The sequence below is a fragment of the Solea senegalensis genome, linkage group LG8, assembly GCF_019176455.1.
Source record: "Solea senegalensis isolate Sse05_10M linkage group LG8, IFAPA_SoseM_1, whole genome shotgun sequence".
NCBI classification, from domain to species: domain Eukaryota; kingdom Metazoa; phylum Chordata; class Actinopteri; order Pleuronectiformes; family Soleidae; genus Solea; species Solea senegalensis.
The window spans coordinates 7,266,414-7,281,849 of record NC_058028.1 but is presented as its reverse complement, the minus strand read 5'-3'; the positions used below and the strand labels follow the sequence as shown (position 1 = coordinate 7,281,849).

The following is a 15,436-nucleotide window of genomic DNA, read 5'->3' as shown; positions in this document are numbered from 1 at the left end:
AGACTGACTCACCCCACGCTGCACCGGCCGCGATGCCTCTGCCCACTGGGTGTTTTTTTCTAGCAGCTTATGAGGTGTGTTTCCTACCATAGGATATTAAGGCTTGCAGAGTATATTTGAGCTGCTGTCACAGTTTGTGTTTCATTTTATGTTATTTGATTTTCCGTAACTGTGTAGACCGACATATTAAAACAATTTGTCAAACAAACCAAAGGATTTAAGCACACAACCGGAAGGGCACTGGCTGAGCTCATGGTGCCATAAACTCGAGCAGAGTGGAAAGGGATTATTTTAAGTGTTCTGCGATGGACAGAGGTGCAGCACTAATTCTGTATATGGTGTCTGACACACTGAGAATAGATTATTTGATGCAGAGGCCTCTGCCTGTGCTGCATAAACAATCTAGACAAAAGCAGATTTTCCTAAATCCTCTGAACTCATGTCATTGCCATGAAATGCAGCAGGTACATAACCTTTATACAGATTAAACCTTTAATAATAATAATTAATATGAACTTTTGATGAACTGTTACAAACAATGCACTTATGATCACAACAATTGTGCGTCTCCTGTATGTCACTTTTCCATTCTACGTTTCTTTCGGGTTTTGAGATTTATTTTTGTTGAATTATCAAACATCAGTTCAAATGTGGCTGCTTCCTGTTTCCATTCAGCTGCTTCCTGCTGTCAACATGGTATCCAATGACATCATCTAAGCTTTACCAATTTTCCTACCGAGTTATGTGGACATGAGACAAAGACTTTAATGCAGATGCCTTGGAAGATTCAAAGACAGAATTTTAATTTGCCCTTAAGTGAACAGAAAACATGTTTCTGTAGTAAAGAGCTATTTAGCTACAAGAATTTTGGGAGTTTGGGCTGAGTTTCATTTAACAAATATACAAGGGAGGAGTCTGCTTCTGTTGTAAAAATCACAAAATCAAATCAAAACTGTATATCACATATTGTTTAAGCCTAAATGAATAAGTCTAGAGCAGAAGTGTCAAACTGGCGGTCCATTTTTTTATATTAATAGATTTGTTTTGCATCATAAATATGTTTTTTTATTTTGAAGTACACATAATTCCATGCCAAAACAAGCACTTTTACTAATTAATTATTTTACTAACAATTCAGTGAAATATGGAATACTGTGTTGTAATTTTAAAATCATATCGTCCACCTGCTATAATCTCTCTAGTTTGACCCCCTCTTGACCAGACTAGATGCTCATTGGCCCCCAGCAACATTTGAGTGGAACAACCCTGCTTGTTGAAATTACATTACATTACATTACATGTCATTTAGCAGACGCTTTTATCCAAAGCGACTTACAAAAGTGCATTTGGATAAATGCACTTTTGCATTTATCCAAATGCAAAATATCACTGATACAGGCGAGGAGGAAATATATTCCACCTAAATCCAGAATTCCACTTCACACTGATAGTAGACCACCTCAGGGTGACCCTCACAAAACACCATGCCATTATGATGTGGGAATTCAAAATAAAAGCCCCCTGAAATTGCAGAATTTACCTATTTTCCACCTAAATTCAGATTTTATATAAAAATGTACAATTATAAATAATGGATCCAAGTTTAGGTGGAATATTTGCTAATTCTGCTATTTTAGAGGACCTTTAATTTGGAATGCCACATCAGAATCAGAGGGCCACCCTGAGGTGGTCTACTATCAGTGTGAAGTGGAAATAGATTACTTTTAATCATTCTTTCCTTTTAATAACAGTCTGGATTTAGGTGGAATATATTTGAATTATGCTATTTCAGTGGACTTTTATTTCCACAATTCCACATCTGTCGCATTTATTTTGAAATTGCACGCTCTTCCGTAATGTCTAGTTTATATACATATCGTAAAACAGAGTAGAGGCTAGCTTTTACTGGAGTACATGTTCGTAGCTCTTATAAAGTAGAAAACAATGAATTTATATTTATAATACAAGTTTAACTTAAGGTGGTGGGCTAAGAGCCAGTCCTTCATACATTCATACATACATTTTAGTCCTTCTATTTTAGTCCTCCCTCCGTCACCGTTGTTGTTGTATTGGTATTTTACAACACTTTTCGGTGCACCTGAATGCAGCATCATTTGAAGGTCCAGAGCAGCGCCCTCACATGGACGCGGCTGGTAAAAACCACCGTGTTCACCGTTGTCAAGAAGCTGCGTCCCTGGTTGCCTGGTTCTCTGGTAAACAGGTAGAAAAGGTGAAAATGGCTCTTTATTTTACACTTTAACGAGTCACAGAGGATGTCACTCTTCAGCAAAAGTTGCGGTGAATATTTCCTACTTTCAGAAGTTTGTGAAAGCGACGAAATTACTTAGCTGGTTTCACAGGTGTCGTTATCGAAACACGCATTTACAAGCCAAGGTAGCAGCTAACAGCTAACAGCTAAACCTCTGTAGCCTGATTCGTGTGCGCGACATTTTTTAACGACGTATAAAAATGTCGGTCCCGCAATTTTAACTGTATATTTTACAATGTTTTAATCACCATAAGTCCCGTAATTGGTGTCTTCAGCAATTGGACCGAAGACATGACATACGAAAGTAATTTAACAAAAGTCAGGATGCAAGTCCTTCAGGACAACTTCTTCTACCACTCGTATCCTTTACATGTTTGTATAATTTATTCTGTGACGTTATTCAAATGTTTGTTAAACGTTTGCACCTGTGACTGTGTTTACGTTGACTCTTCTGAGTTAAACCACATTCTGAATAACCAGTAATATGACTAAGAATGAATTAAATGTTATTATAGTCGCAATAATGTACATCTATCTTTTTACGTTTGGTTGGATATCTATGTTGTCGGTCTATTAACCCTTTAATCTAATCTAATCTAATTTTATAGACATACACATGTCTACATTTTGTGACTGTGAATCTGATTAATGCTTATTTTGAATTTACCTTTATTCTGATTTTTGATTATAGGGTGAACCTTGTTAAGAGTAGTTTCTAATAGAATATTCCATTCATATTCCTTTCCAGTCATATTTCTTTATGACAAATCAGATTAAGACATACAAATGTCTGCATCATGTTACTATAATCACAATAAGATCTCTTATCTGAATATTGCTATTTTTGAGTATGATCCTATTCTGATTTAGGTAATCACAAAATGGTGTTTACGTGGCAATGTCTTTATCAGCCTATTCTCATAATTGGGTTAACACTGGTACAGTTGCCTTTCTGCATGGAGTTTGCATGTTCTCCCCGTGTGTGCGTGGGTTCTCTCCGGGTTCTCCGGCTTCCTCCCACAGTCCAAAAACATGCAATGTGGGGATTAGGTAAATTGGACACTCTAAATTGACCATAGGAGTGAGTGTGAGAGTGAATGGTTTTTTGTCTCTAGCTGTGTGTGGCCCTGCGATGGACTGGCGAACTGTCCAGGGTGTACCCCGCCTATCGCCCGATGTTGCTGAGATTGGCACAGCACCCCCCGCGACCCTCTGGTGGAGGATAAAGCGTTTAGATGATGACTGACTGACTGTAATGCTTTATGTATTACCTAACTAACTTACCTTACTAAATAAGAATGAAACACTCAATTATTCTTAAGAATACTGTCAAAATTATTCAATATTTATGTGAGTTTGTAATAGAATAATCCCTTCATATTTATTTAAAGGTTTCAGAGCAGAATGTGAATATGACATCTACTCCAACAGGAGTTTAGACTATTCTATTACCATCTCATGTAAACATCACCGTCTGAATAATGTCTTATTCCCATTAAATTCAATGGTCAAATTATTGGTTCTAACCCTAAACCACCAAAATACACATTCTTCATGCTTAAAAGTAGCTTCCTTAGCGGCTCATTTGCAGAAATTCGAGGTTTGGAGCTGGGGGAGGCCTCGCACACGAGAGACAACTCCTGCTGGAGGAGCAGAAATTATGCAAAGCTCGAGCTCGCAAGCTTTCCCTGGAAACCAATCGACGCAGGAAGTAAGTATTTATTCATTCTGGGTTTTATTTTAGTTTTTCATATCAAACCTGGGTCTTCTTTCTGTCTGGTGTATATGATGTAGTATATGCCTCGTGGACAGGTGGCTTGTGGCTTATGATGCTCTCTTGGGCTTAGCACCTTTGAGGGATTTGACAGTGCTGACAGAGTTTTGCAATATAGACCTGGAAATAGATCTTGGACGCGGGGGTAACTGTGGGTCACAGTGGTGGCTGAAGCTTTGCCAACCATGTGATGATTAAGAGTTTGTATCTCCAGATGCTTGTTGACTTTGATTGTTAGTAATCATTAATATTCAAGTACTCAACAGTGTAAAAGTCATACTGGCTGGTAATCGAAGGACAGTAAAAGAAATAAATTTGAAAGATGATATTAAATGGACTATAACGGTGTGAGATAAAAGCTTGAATTAAATATTGTTAAACTTGTTTGAACCTGTTGATGTTATTTTGTTCGACTCTGTGAACCTGGCAGTGAGTGGTGAGCTTTCATTTATTTATGACTGTGTTGAAAACACATCTCGAGGAACAGACTCAGGTTTCTGTGTTTAAAAACATGCCCATTCTCGATTTAATCAGGTAAAATGTGTGTGTGTGTGTGTGTGTGTGTGACCTGCTCTTGTTTATGGCGCAGGGCGCTGGAGGAGAAACGCAGGCAGCTGGACATGCAGGACGAGCGGCTGAAAGAGAGCATCCTACAGCAACGCAGACAGCAAATACAGGACGCAACCGAGCGCTTCCAAAATGCCCATTTACCTCCCTCTCAGAGACGAAGGCGAAGTTAGTGATATGTTTACATATATATGTATATATATAGATATATATGTGTATATATACAACAATTTTCACAGCGAAATTGTTTAACTTCATTACCCAGTTATTAAACAACACTTGTGCTCTGTCTCTCCAGCCTACATTTTATGTAAAAAAACAAACTTTTGCATGGAAAGAAATAATGTTTTAATGACTTATCAAGTTTCTGAGAGAGAAAGTGCATAGTTTGTAATAATTGGCCCTTTAATTAATAATAATCAGTCAGTGCTGATAATTGGAAAATGGCAAATATTGGCGTTTAACTATATAAAAACTACCCAGCATCTCTTAACAGATTGATGTGCACAATTTCAATTTGGTTCCATGTCATGTGACCTGCTAACTAACTAATTAACTCCAGTCTAATGCAAAATCGTAGTATTAACATAGTCACATGAGACACGCCTCTTTTAGTTGATTTTAGTGCTTCTTATACTTTATATGTGTTTGAAAGAACAAATTGCAGTCTTCTTTTCTTTTTCTTTGCCAAATGAGTTAAATCGTAACACAAACTCAACCCTATACCATCTGTACTGAAATAAACCAAACAGAAATAAAGCTGCGAATGGGATACTGCACATAAACAGAATAAGAAGATAGTAAATTATACTTAACCAAATAATAATAGTTACTACTGTTGCTACTGACAGAGAGAGAGAACACTTCCATTCAAACAGGACAAAAAGAACACGACAATTGTATACTTTTCCACAAGCAGGGGGCAGGATTTAACATTTAGTCTCCACACCTTTTTTCCTCAATACAAATAAGACACAGTTTTTTACCTATTTGCCTGCCATGTGAATGCATATTGGCTAATACTAATCTATTAAGAACGAGGCATATATGATTAGAAATTATGTTGTATTAAAAACAACCTAGTATTCCACATTTCAAAATTTCAAAACATTCACAAAATTGTTATACGTGTATCTCAGCACTGACAATTAATGCACACTGGGAATATTAACTTAATTGTGTTTTAGCCTTCAGGAGAAATGTCCCAACAATTGAAGCTGCACTAGGTCAAATTCAAGGCACCTTGAGCTCAAACTCCCAGCATTCACCTTTAATGTCCAACAATTCTAACATAAACAGGTAAGGAAAACACTTACTGATTGATAATTCCAACATTTCTATTACAATAAATATTCCTTTCACTTGATTTTGATAAATATAAATAGATTTATATGTGTAGCCTTCTCTGATGGTCTTGTCTGTTTCTCTTCAAGAAGCTGCACTCCCTCTTTGAAACCTCCCACGGTTTCTAAATCCACCCACTCTCCTGCCGTCTCTGCTGTGGAGGCCTACAACAGACTGCTGCAGGAGCAGTTTGTGGCTCACGTCAAGAACTGTCAAAAAGTTGGAGAGACGCAGCAGATGCAACACGACCACAGTCCACAGGTGTGTCTATTATTTCGTTCACTAATACGGTGATTGTAAGTTGTCCTACTCAAGTAGACCTCTAGGGTGCAGCATTGTGACACGAGCCCTTTCCAGCACCAGTTGCAGCATCTGACTTTGCTGCCACATGCTTCAACGCCCTATGGGGAGTTGTTTGTGTTTCAAATTGAGACACTTTTTGATTTTCAAGACATATTTTTGGACAAGATCAATCACATTTATTTACAAAATGTTGAACCTTCCCTCTCATCATCTGTGCTTTGTTAACAAAAGTGAAGCAGACAAGAGCTGCAAATAATAACTGCTTCTGTTATCTATTAATGGAAACAATTATTTTTTTGATGAAGGGATTAGTTTTTTTACTGTCATAGAAGAGCAGAGAAACCAGAACAGCTGAGACGAAGTAACTGAAAAAAAAAACAACAACACTAAAACACACATTTAATCTCAAATGTGACATTAAATTACCCAAGACAGTGAAGTGTGAACTTATGCTGAACCTCTTAGGTCTGTTTTTCTAGGCTGACCGTTTTCATGGTTACGACCTGAACTTTAGCTTGTCGAATGCCCGTGACATTACTTGACATCACAATCACTTATGTGTGTAATGTTGTCAAATTTGGGTTTAAATGACCCTGCACAGTTTGTGTTTTTGTCGTATTATGTAAGTGTTCATAAGCCACACGGTGGAGTCGTGGGTAGCACTGTTGTCTTACAGCTTTTTGTATGGAGTTTGCATGTTTGGGTACTCCCGTTTCCTCCCACAGACCAAAAACATGCAGAGGTTATTTGGACACTCTAGATTGACTGTAGGTGTGAATGTGAGAGTGATTGGTTGTTCATGTCTGTGCGCGTTGGCCCTGTGATGACCTCTAATTTAATGTAATTACTGTTCTTTGTTTTTATATTTCAGGACAGCTACTTGTCTGATAGCTGTGATTCTGAAAGCCCTTTAAGTCGGGACAGTTTGGAGATTGAGGATCCCAACCACAGCAGAAATCTGCAGGGCTCCTACTCATCATTCTGGCCAGACTCAGAGAAACCCCATAAAAACTCTGGAAATCAAAAGGATTTGTTTCTATCTTCAGACATGACTAGATCAGCAGCTCGGCTGCTCGACGTTACTGTCACTCCATCTGAAAATCTGAAGCAGGAAACGCAGGAACAATCCGGAGCGCTTAACAATAAGACGCACTTTTCTAAAACAGAGACTCACTCTGGTCTGAACAACTGCAACTTATTAACACTTTGTGAAATTATACACCCAGAGAACTTTGAGAACAGTACCCAAGACAACATCACTGTTACAGATAGAGCCAACACAGCACTTGACTCTTCATGTCCAAAACAAGACAAGCTGTTGGATCTCACACAGAAGAGGGTCCATGATGACAGACACTTGAAACACCAGCCTGCTACAGATATGCATTTTGTTGCCAAAAATGGCAACAGCAAAGAGATGCAGTGTGGGGCTTCCCCAAAGCCAAATATTTTATTAAATGATAGCAAAATCTATAATATCTCACAAAAAAGCATTCTCCAGCAAACAGGAAAGGAAAACCACTGTCTCTCATCCCGCAGTGAGCCCAGTGCTTTCATAAACAACCTCAATTATTTCATAAACTCTGAGCTGAAACATGAGAAGTCCATTAATACACCAATGCTGCAACATGCATGCTCGTCTAGCATTCCAGGAGACACGCCCAAATGCCTTAAGTGTCCTGAGGAGGACAAAGAAAAGTTGCCTTTTTCAGTGGGGACATCTCATTCAGGACGTGAAGTCAGATTACTCAAAGGGATTCTCAAAAAGAAGTCCAGATATGTGCCTGGAGATGCTACATGCGCGTCTCAATTAGGCCATTTAATTTTTGCAAAACAAGTAGCTTTAGCAATCAGGGACAGTGTTGAATTGACAAAGGTCAAAGCTCAGGATGTTGAGAGTAACAACAACATAATCAAAAAGAGGCTGCGCTGGTTTGATGGGGTACATGTGGAAGAAGAGGATGAAGGACGGATGAAAGCAGCCATGTCTTCTCATCTTCCTCATTCAAGGAAAAACCTGGAAGACCACCAGCAATGTCTCAGTACAGTCTCATGGGCTTCCAAGCCTGGACCCAACATGACCCCGCCAGTCTCATTTGGTTATCAATTTACAAAGAAAGCGTGGGCAGATGTTGGGGTTCAAGTCAGTTTACCCCAGGAACGAGCAAACGAGGTCAAGGTGCAATGTAGCACCAGGCCTGGTGGCCCCAAGGTCCCTCAGAGAGAGCGCTCTACCAGAGCCGCATCGGGTCCTGTTTCTACACAGACTAGAAAGGGCACCGTCATACGACCTCAATCTGCCACCGAGGTGAATCAGATTGCCAAAACCCAAGGGAAGGTCATGGTGCCCCGCCCACCTCCTCGGACAGAGTCAACAGAAGAAAAGAAGACGTATATTATTCCTCCATGTGACATGGATCAAGCTAGTGCCAACTGTAAACAGGCTGCGGCTGTCAAACAGGCCCTGTTCAAGGATACACTGGAAGGCTTTTCCTCAACGTGCACACGTAATTTAACCAGAACTAATAGCACTGTTATGTACACACCAATGCCACCTGCGTATACACACCCCATCTCAGAGGACAACACAAAGGGAAAGACCAACTCGGGTCATCCGGAAACACAGGGTTCTGGCAGGAGAGGAATTGTGTTTGATGAAAAACGCCTCTGTTTGGATTCCACTCCCACAGATGAGGAGATTGCAGAGCTCTGGCACAGTATCCGTGGTGTCTTTGCCACCAAGGAAGGTAATGTATATTTTGGCCCCTCACATAGCTTAGTCAGTGCTGTATCATTTAAACGTGCTTGCACTGTCTCTTAATCCTTTTTTATTTTATTTTTGACTGTCCTCATCTGTCACTGTCTTTACATGCACTATAATTTCACTGAGGGAGAATCTAGTCAATGAATGGTGTGGTATTTGCGTGACTGTCTGTTTGCAAAGATTTCCAAGAGATCCTTTTACAGTGGAACGCTATTGTTCATAATTTGCACCCACTATTTATATGTTACAAATTCATATTACAACTTCTGTCTCATGTTTTTGATATTGTAAAATCTACTCTTTTAAACTACTCTCTCTCACATGCACACACATACAGAAAATGTGTAGAAACCCAGTAAAGAAAGCAAGTAATGTGTAGAGATGTGGCCTGTGTTGACCCTTGAACCATCCTGTCTTGCAATGGACTGTTGTCTGTCTCAGCTCAAGCCCATGCCAACAATCTGTCCCGTGTTGCCTTGAGCAGTGATAGTGTTATCAGCCCCTCCTACTGGTGGCTCAAAGCCATATTTCCTCTACTGAAATACATCATACGTCTGCAGACACAGGCACACACAACCATCCAAGATAATCCAGCTAAACAGACGCAAGTTGAGCTGTAAAGGCTCGAAGTTTCTGAACATTCACCTATGAATTTATCTTGGATATTGTTCTTTGGAAAGAACAGGATGAGCGCATATTCACTCTAAACTGAATGTCTTTGAACTTGGATAGAAAGCAGGAAACCTGGAGAAGATGTACATTTTCTAATTACTTATTCTGTAATGTGCCAACCCTGAAGGACTGCAGGGCCCTGAATTTATCCCATTATTGAAATGTATGTTCATGTAATTCTTTTTTTTTTTCTTTTTTTTTATTTGCTTGTTTGTTTATTTGACTGAACTGATTCAAACAAATTCATCATCTTTCAGTAAAAACCCCGGTTAGAGGCCAGCCAGTGGAGAGTGGGCGGTTTGAGAGGAAAGTCGGCATGGAGCAGAACGGAGAGTGTCCTGGCTCAGCAAACACAAAGCTTTCCCAGGTACATGTGTGCAGTTTTAGCTTTAGGGTGGATGATTGTGGATAATTGCCATAGATCAGTGAATGGATGTGTTTCAACACGTTCAATCCCTTTATTGTTTTCCCTTTAATGATGTTCTTAGTCTTAGTAAAAACTTATTTTTAATTCTCCAGATGAGACATGCTCATCACCTAACACCTCCTAAGTTCTGTTTGTATTGTGTGCTGCGTAAATGTTATGTAAGGATAATCTAGGGCCTTAAACGACTTAGCGTGCTTGTTTTTCTTTGTGCAGCCAATAAAACAGATGGTGGAGCCAGTCATGAAGTTTTCCAGAACATTTAACGGGGCCTTTACAGACGATGGTAAGATGGTGGTTTTACATATTTGTTAGTGAAAGCACTACATTTTTTAGTTTTTATTTTGTATCTTTATCTGTTGAGTAAATGTTAAAGTGATCCAACAAAGTATATCTTTTAGTCTTTATTGCATTTGGAAATTGGGTTTGTAATATTAATATCCTGACATAATACCACACTTTTATCATATTTTTTGCAAAACAGCAGCACAATTTTTTTTTCACATAAATCCTTTGAGGAAAGAAAATACACTTGGAAACCGATGAGAAGCCATTTTTGTTTGTCTGTGCTCTCAGGAGAAAGAGGAGCAACCCAGTTACACTTGGCTGAAGGACGCACTGCAGACCCACGCAAAGAAAGAGTTATTTCGGCTGCCATGGAAACGGCCCAAACACAGTGTCCAGGAACAGGGCAGCATGGGGAACTCACCAGCCTCTCCTTGGAAGAGCAGAAAATCCTTCTCTCTCTGGACAGACTTAACCACCGTCTGTACTGTGAGTACTCAGTGAAGGTTGTCTGCATCAGGCTGATGAAACCGAGTGTTTTCATGTTGTCATTTCACTGCAGGATAATTGTCTGGGACTCTTTGCAGGTATGCAGGGACAAGTTCCAAGTCATATCAGCAGGCAGGGCCTTGTACTCATTGATGCACCTCCTGTAAGTATTCATTTTTGATGGATTCATATTTTTACTTACGCCGGACAAAGTCAGTGTGAATATATGTTTGTTGTATTTAATTAATTCCTTATTTTTCTTCCACTGTTTCTAGACAAAGGAAATTAAAGTCACAAACCACAATAAGCAGCGTCTGTTCTCGGTGAACAACCACTCCCTACACTCAAAGAAGTTCTGACATAAAGCATGTGAGGTCCTCACTCCCATTAATGCATCATTCATAATGTGTAACCAAGCACTTTATTATCCTTTGGTTCAATTAATCTTTAAACCAAATGTGTCTTTTTCGGTTAAAGCCAAAATGTACCAAATGAAACTAGAACGCATCATCACAAAATAACTCTTAAAGTTCCCATGTGTATGATTTATCAATTTATTCATTATTCATTTATCAACTGTATCAATGATTTCCTTGTTTTATGGAACAAGGAAACCAGAAAATATTCACATTCAAGAAGCTGAAAACTCAGAGATCTTGTTTTAATGAATTATTGAAAGACACATTTCATCGATTATGAAAAATAGCTGACGATTCATTTAGTTTCTGTTTCAGGAAGGGCCGTGTTAAATACACAGATAGTGGGTTCTCTTCACTCTGATTCATGTTGTTGTTTTACCACCATGTTTAAAGAGTAATCCATTGTTGACATATCTAACCGTGCAAACACACTAAACGCATTGTGATTTTCCGCATTGCATTACTCGCACACTTGCTGGATTATTTGTGTTTTAATATGGCACGTAAGGTAAGAGGTACACATAGATGCCACTAAATCTTACGCACTAGTCCTCTAAGCCACTCTTTAGCAATAGAATACCTTTTTGCATTTGTAAACCAAAATGTCTTCAGTTTATTCCTCCGTTAAAAAAAGGTCAAAGCTTTCTGTATTTACATGTTAAAACTACAATGTCACGGCATCTATTTTGGGGACTGTGTCAGTTGTAAACTGACATGTAAACTCAGTGTTGACTGATAAATTGACTGGGTGCAGTCGGTGTGTTTGCCTTATTTCCTCTGCCGTGAGCTGCACAGTCCATAAATTCACTGCAGGAGCGGAAGTGGTTTGCAAGAGAAGTGTTGCAAAGGTGAAGGTGTGTTTGTCTTTCTTTGACAGCTGCAAAAAGGACGATTATGTCCTGTGCACAAAGACTCGACCTAACTGGCTCAACGAGGTGAATCTCTGCCACAGGCTTTCCAGCCAGCTGTGTCTTCCCTGAGTCAGTCACTAATGTCCTTAAATGATAGTGAATTACATGAAAGACTAGTATTTATTCTTTCATTTTTTATTATCAACTACTGCATTATTTATGTGTGAAATAAGATCATTTAAAAGGTGCACGTGTGTGTGTGTGTGGGGGATAGCTGTAGGGATTATTCCTGTGAGTTTAGTTGCCCCTCCTTCACCAGCATGTCTGGTTTTGCCCCTCAGTCAGCCTGCTAGAACTTGCTGCAAGAGGCGGCGGAAGCTCGAGCTCATTTAAAGTGTCACGTTCCCAAAGGTGATGATTTTTTTATAAGTTTAAATACAGGTTTCTGGTTCTATGCGTCCAATGCGTACGTCTTTGAATGTGTGGAGGAGGAGCTTGGAATGATTGTGTGACTGTGGTGGGTCATTCTTTAATACAGTGGAGACATAAAGGTGTGCATCGTCTTCTTGTCATAAATCAAGTCCAGTGGAGAGAACAGCCTCGCCTGTGCACCTTACTGTATTTAATAATAATAACAATAATATAATAAAAGCACCCTGATTTTTAAAATCAACTCATTCATTTTAACCAGTGACATAAATACATGAGGACAACTGTAAAAGCGTCTATGCAAACTACAGTGTCTGCACAGCACTTACTGAACTCTCAGTCACTATTCTTCTGCAGGGATTTCTCTGAAATCTCCTCCCTCACCGCTGTTAATGTTCAGTGTCATTACACCACACAATACTGAGAGTAATGACATTTAAGCCTTTCACCGGCACAACACCCAGAAACTCAACAAGAAAGGGCAAAGACTTTTTTGAAAAACGAGGGAAGACGTTTCCACACATGCAAGTTCGAGCTTGTACGACGGTCTGTCGTGAGGCTTAAAATCTCACAAGTATTTTGTCATGTTTTGTTACACTTCATTTAATGTGCTCTTTAACGACGGGTCCGCTCTTGCCTGGTCCCTGTAAAGCAGTAATTACACGGATGTATGTAAAACAACTATTAAAAAAAAAAGTTATGTGAAACGTAATAAGATAGTTACATGCGTGTGTTTTTTTTATTTGCTCACAAAATGATAGGAAATGGAGTGAAAGAAATGACATGATAACATAAAGAATGGGGTTTGTAGAGTGCAGGAGTAGAATAGTACACTGTAATAGTAAAACTGAAAAGATATAAATGTTAAAACAGTTGAAATACATTTCCTTTGTACTATATTTGTGGTTAGTAGTCTTGTCTTTGCAGCAAGAAGACCTGGCGTCAACACACAACCCGGTTGTAACAAGGGCCTTTCTGCATGGAGCATGCATGTTCTCCCCGTGTGCGTGGGATTTCCTCCCACAGTCCAAAAACCTGCAGATTTGGGGATTAGGTAAATTGAACGCTCTTAAATTGACTGTGAGTGTGAGTGTGAGTTATGTTATTTGTGTCTATATGTCCCTGTGATGGACTGGCGACCTGTCCAGGGTGTACTCCACCCCGTGACTCATGTGGTGGATAAAACGGTAGAAGATGGATGGATTATATTTGATAGATTACATTGCCCCAATTCCGTCTTTGAAATCTGCACTTATACTGGCTCACACGTGGAGCGTTTAGGCCCCCTTCTAAGCCCAAATGGTAGTGAAAGTTTAAAAATCCTCGTCTCAAAGGCTTAAAAGTCATGACACCTCAGCATGAGTCCACTGGCTTGAGTGCTCCTCTCTCTATTCGAAAGAGAGTCATGCGATCTTGAATGTGTCACATTTTTAAGGACATTTGAGTCACATTGACGGGAATCTTTCTGATCAAGGTGATTTATTTCCACATTGATGAATAATTGATGAATAAGACTTGTAAACGATCTGATGGCGTCTGAATCCATGTGCTTTTTGCCTGTTTACACGCACATGGGGCAAAATCAGGTATAAATCAGATGTGGGTCACTTGCAGCATGCAGTGTGAATGCAGCCCTGTAGAGAGAGAGAGGAGAGAGACAAAGACGAGGGTTTGGGTGTATGCTTTAAAATGGACTACCCATTAAGCTCAACAGGGGGCAGTGTAGAGCTCCCACCTGCCTGTAGTAACGCCGTACGTCACTGTGACCGACAATAACACCAGACCGAGGCGTTTCAAACAGATTGCTGCTGCTGTAGACGCCCTCCACCTCAGGAGGATCCAGTCGCTCTAAGTGGGTGGTCCCCTCCAGGGACACGCACTGCAGTCCATCTCTTTAACGTGTCAGAGTGCACGACAATGATGTGAAAATGAGCACTTTCACCCAAAATAATGGAGATGACTTGACCGGCAGCGTGTGTGCACAGAGTGTGTGACTCATTCGCGCGTCGAAAATGTGTGGGATTATAATATAGTGTGCATCAAATATTAGTTCTCAGAATAGTGATAATGAAGAATCGTCAATGTGCACATTTAAAAGTAGCAGGGATTATGGGACAATGTTTACATGGGCACCGGTAATCTGAGTTTTGATTACATCCACTGCTGTGAAAAGTCCAATAGATGTTATAATCTGATCAATACGTATACATGTCCGTCTAATTTAACTACATTACGTCATGATGTGACACGACGTCTTAATCTGAGTCTTAATTTGAGATTCATAATCTGCGAGATGCAATGTAATATTCTATTAGAAACTCATGTGAACTTTCAGTCAGACTATTAACACGATTCAGGCAATTTTTTTTTACAGATTACGGGGTTAGTTGAGTTGCTAATGGACACTACATTCATATTCCTGTGTACCTGTGACAGAGTGTAGTCTGATGACTCGCATCTTGATTATATTAACTGCTGTAAATATATATATATTTATGTATATATATGTATATATATATATATTTATGTATATATATGTGTATGTATATATATATATATATATATATATATATATATACATATATATATACATACACACGTATATATTGTAATATGGCATTAATATGGTAATTATTGGATTACTGGAGCCAATAATTATAATAATTACAATTATTTATAATATGGCATTATAATACTGGATTATAATGCCATATTATAAACTCAGAATGATCCATGTGATTATGGCATATTCTGAGTACAGAATACACAAGATATTAAGGAAAAAAAGTTATTTACATGGCAGACTATTGTCTTAATCTGGTTAATATCAGAATACTGCAGTCCGT

At 39.2% G+C, this 15,436-nt stretch overlaps 1 protein-coding gene across 3 annotated transcripts; it reads left to right on the top strand.

Annotated features, from left to right (window-relative positions):
• The first annotated feature begins 2,011 nt into the window (after nucleotides 1-2,011).
• On the top strand, nucleotides 2,012-11,425 carry cep126 (centrosomal protein 126). Of its 3 annotated transcripts, none has more exons than XM_044031452.1 (11): nucleotides 2,030-2,628; nucleotides 3,861-3,980; nucleotides 4,633-4,778; nucleotides 5,798-5,909; nucleotides 6,047-6,215; nucleotides 7,129-9,004; nucleotides 9,951-10,060; nucleotides 10,334-10,403; nucleotides 10,694-10,891; nucleotides 10,990-11,054; nucleotides 11,167-11,425. In XM_044031452.1, the coding sequence occupies exons 1-11, from the start codon at nucleotides 2,561-2,563 to the stop codon at nucleotides 11,248-11,250; spliced, it is 3,018 nt and encodes a 1,005-aa protein (XP_043887387.1). In that variant the 5' UTR covers nucleotides 2,030-2,560; the 3' UTR covers nucleotides 11,251-11,425. The 3 variants fall into 3 exon arrangements, with proteins under 3 accessions (XP_043887388.1, XP_043887387.1, XP_043887386.1); XM_044031451.1 differs by having other exon boundaries at nucleotides 2,137-2,628; nucleotides 6,044-6,215; XM_044031453.1 differs by lacking the exons at nucleotides 10,334-10,403; nucleotides 10,694-10,891; nucleotides 10,990-11,054; nucleotides 11,167-11,425 and adding an exon at nucleotides 9,754-9,856 and having other exon boundaries at nucleotides 2,012-2,628; nucleotides 6,044-6,215; nucleotides 9,951-10,016.
• The last annotated feature ends 4,011 nt before the right edge of the window (nucleotides 11,426-15,436 follow it).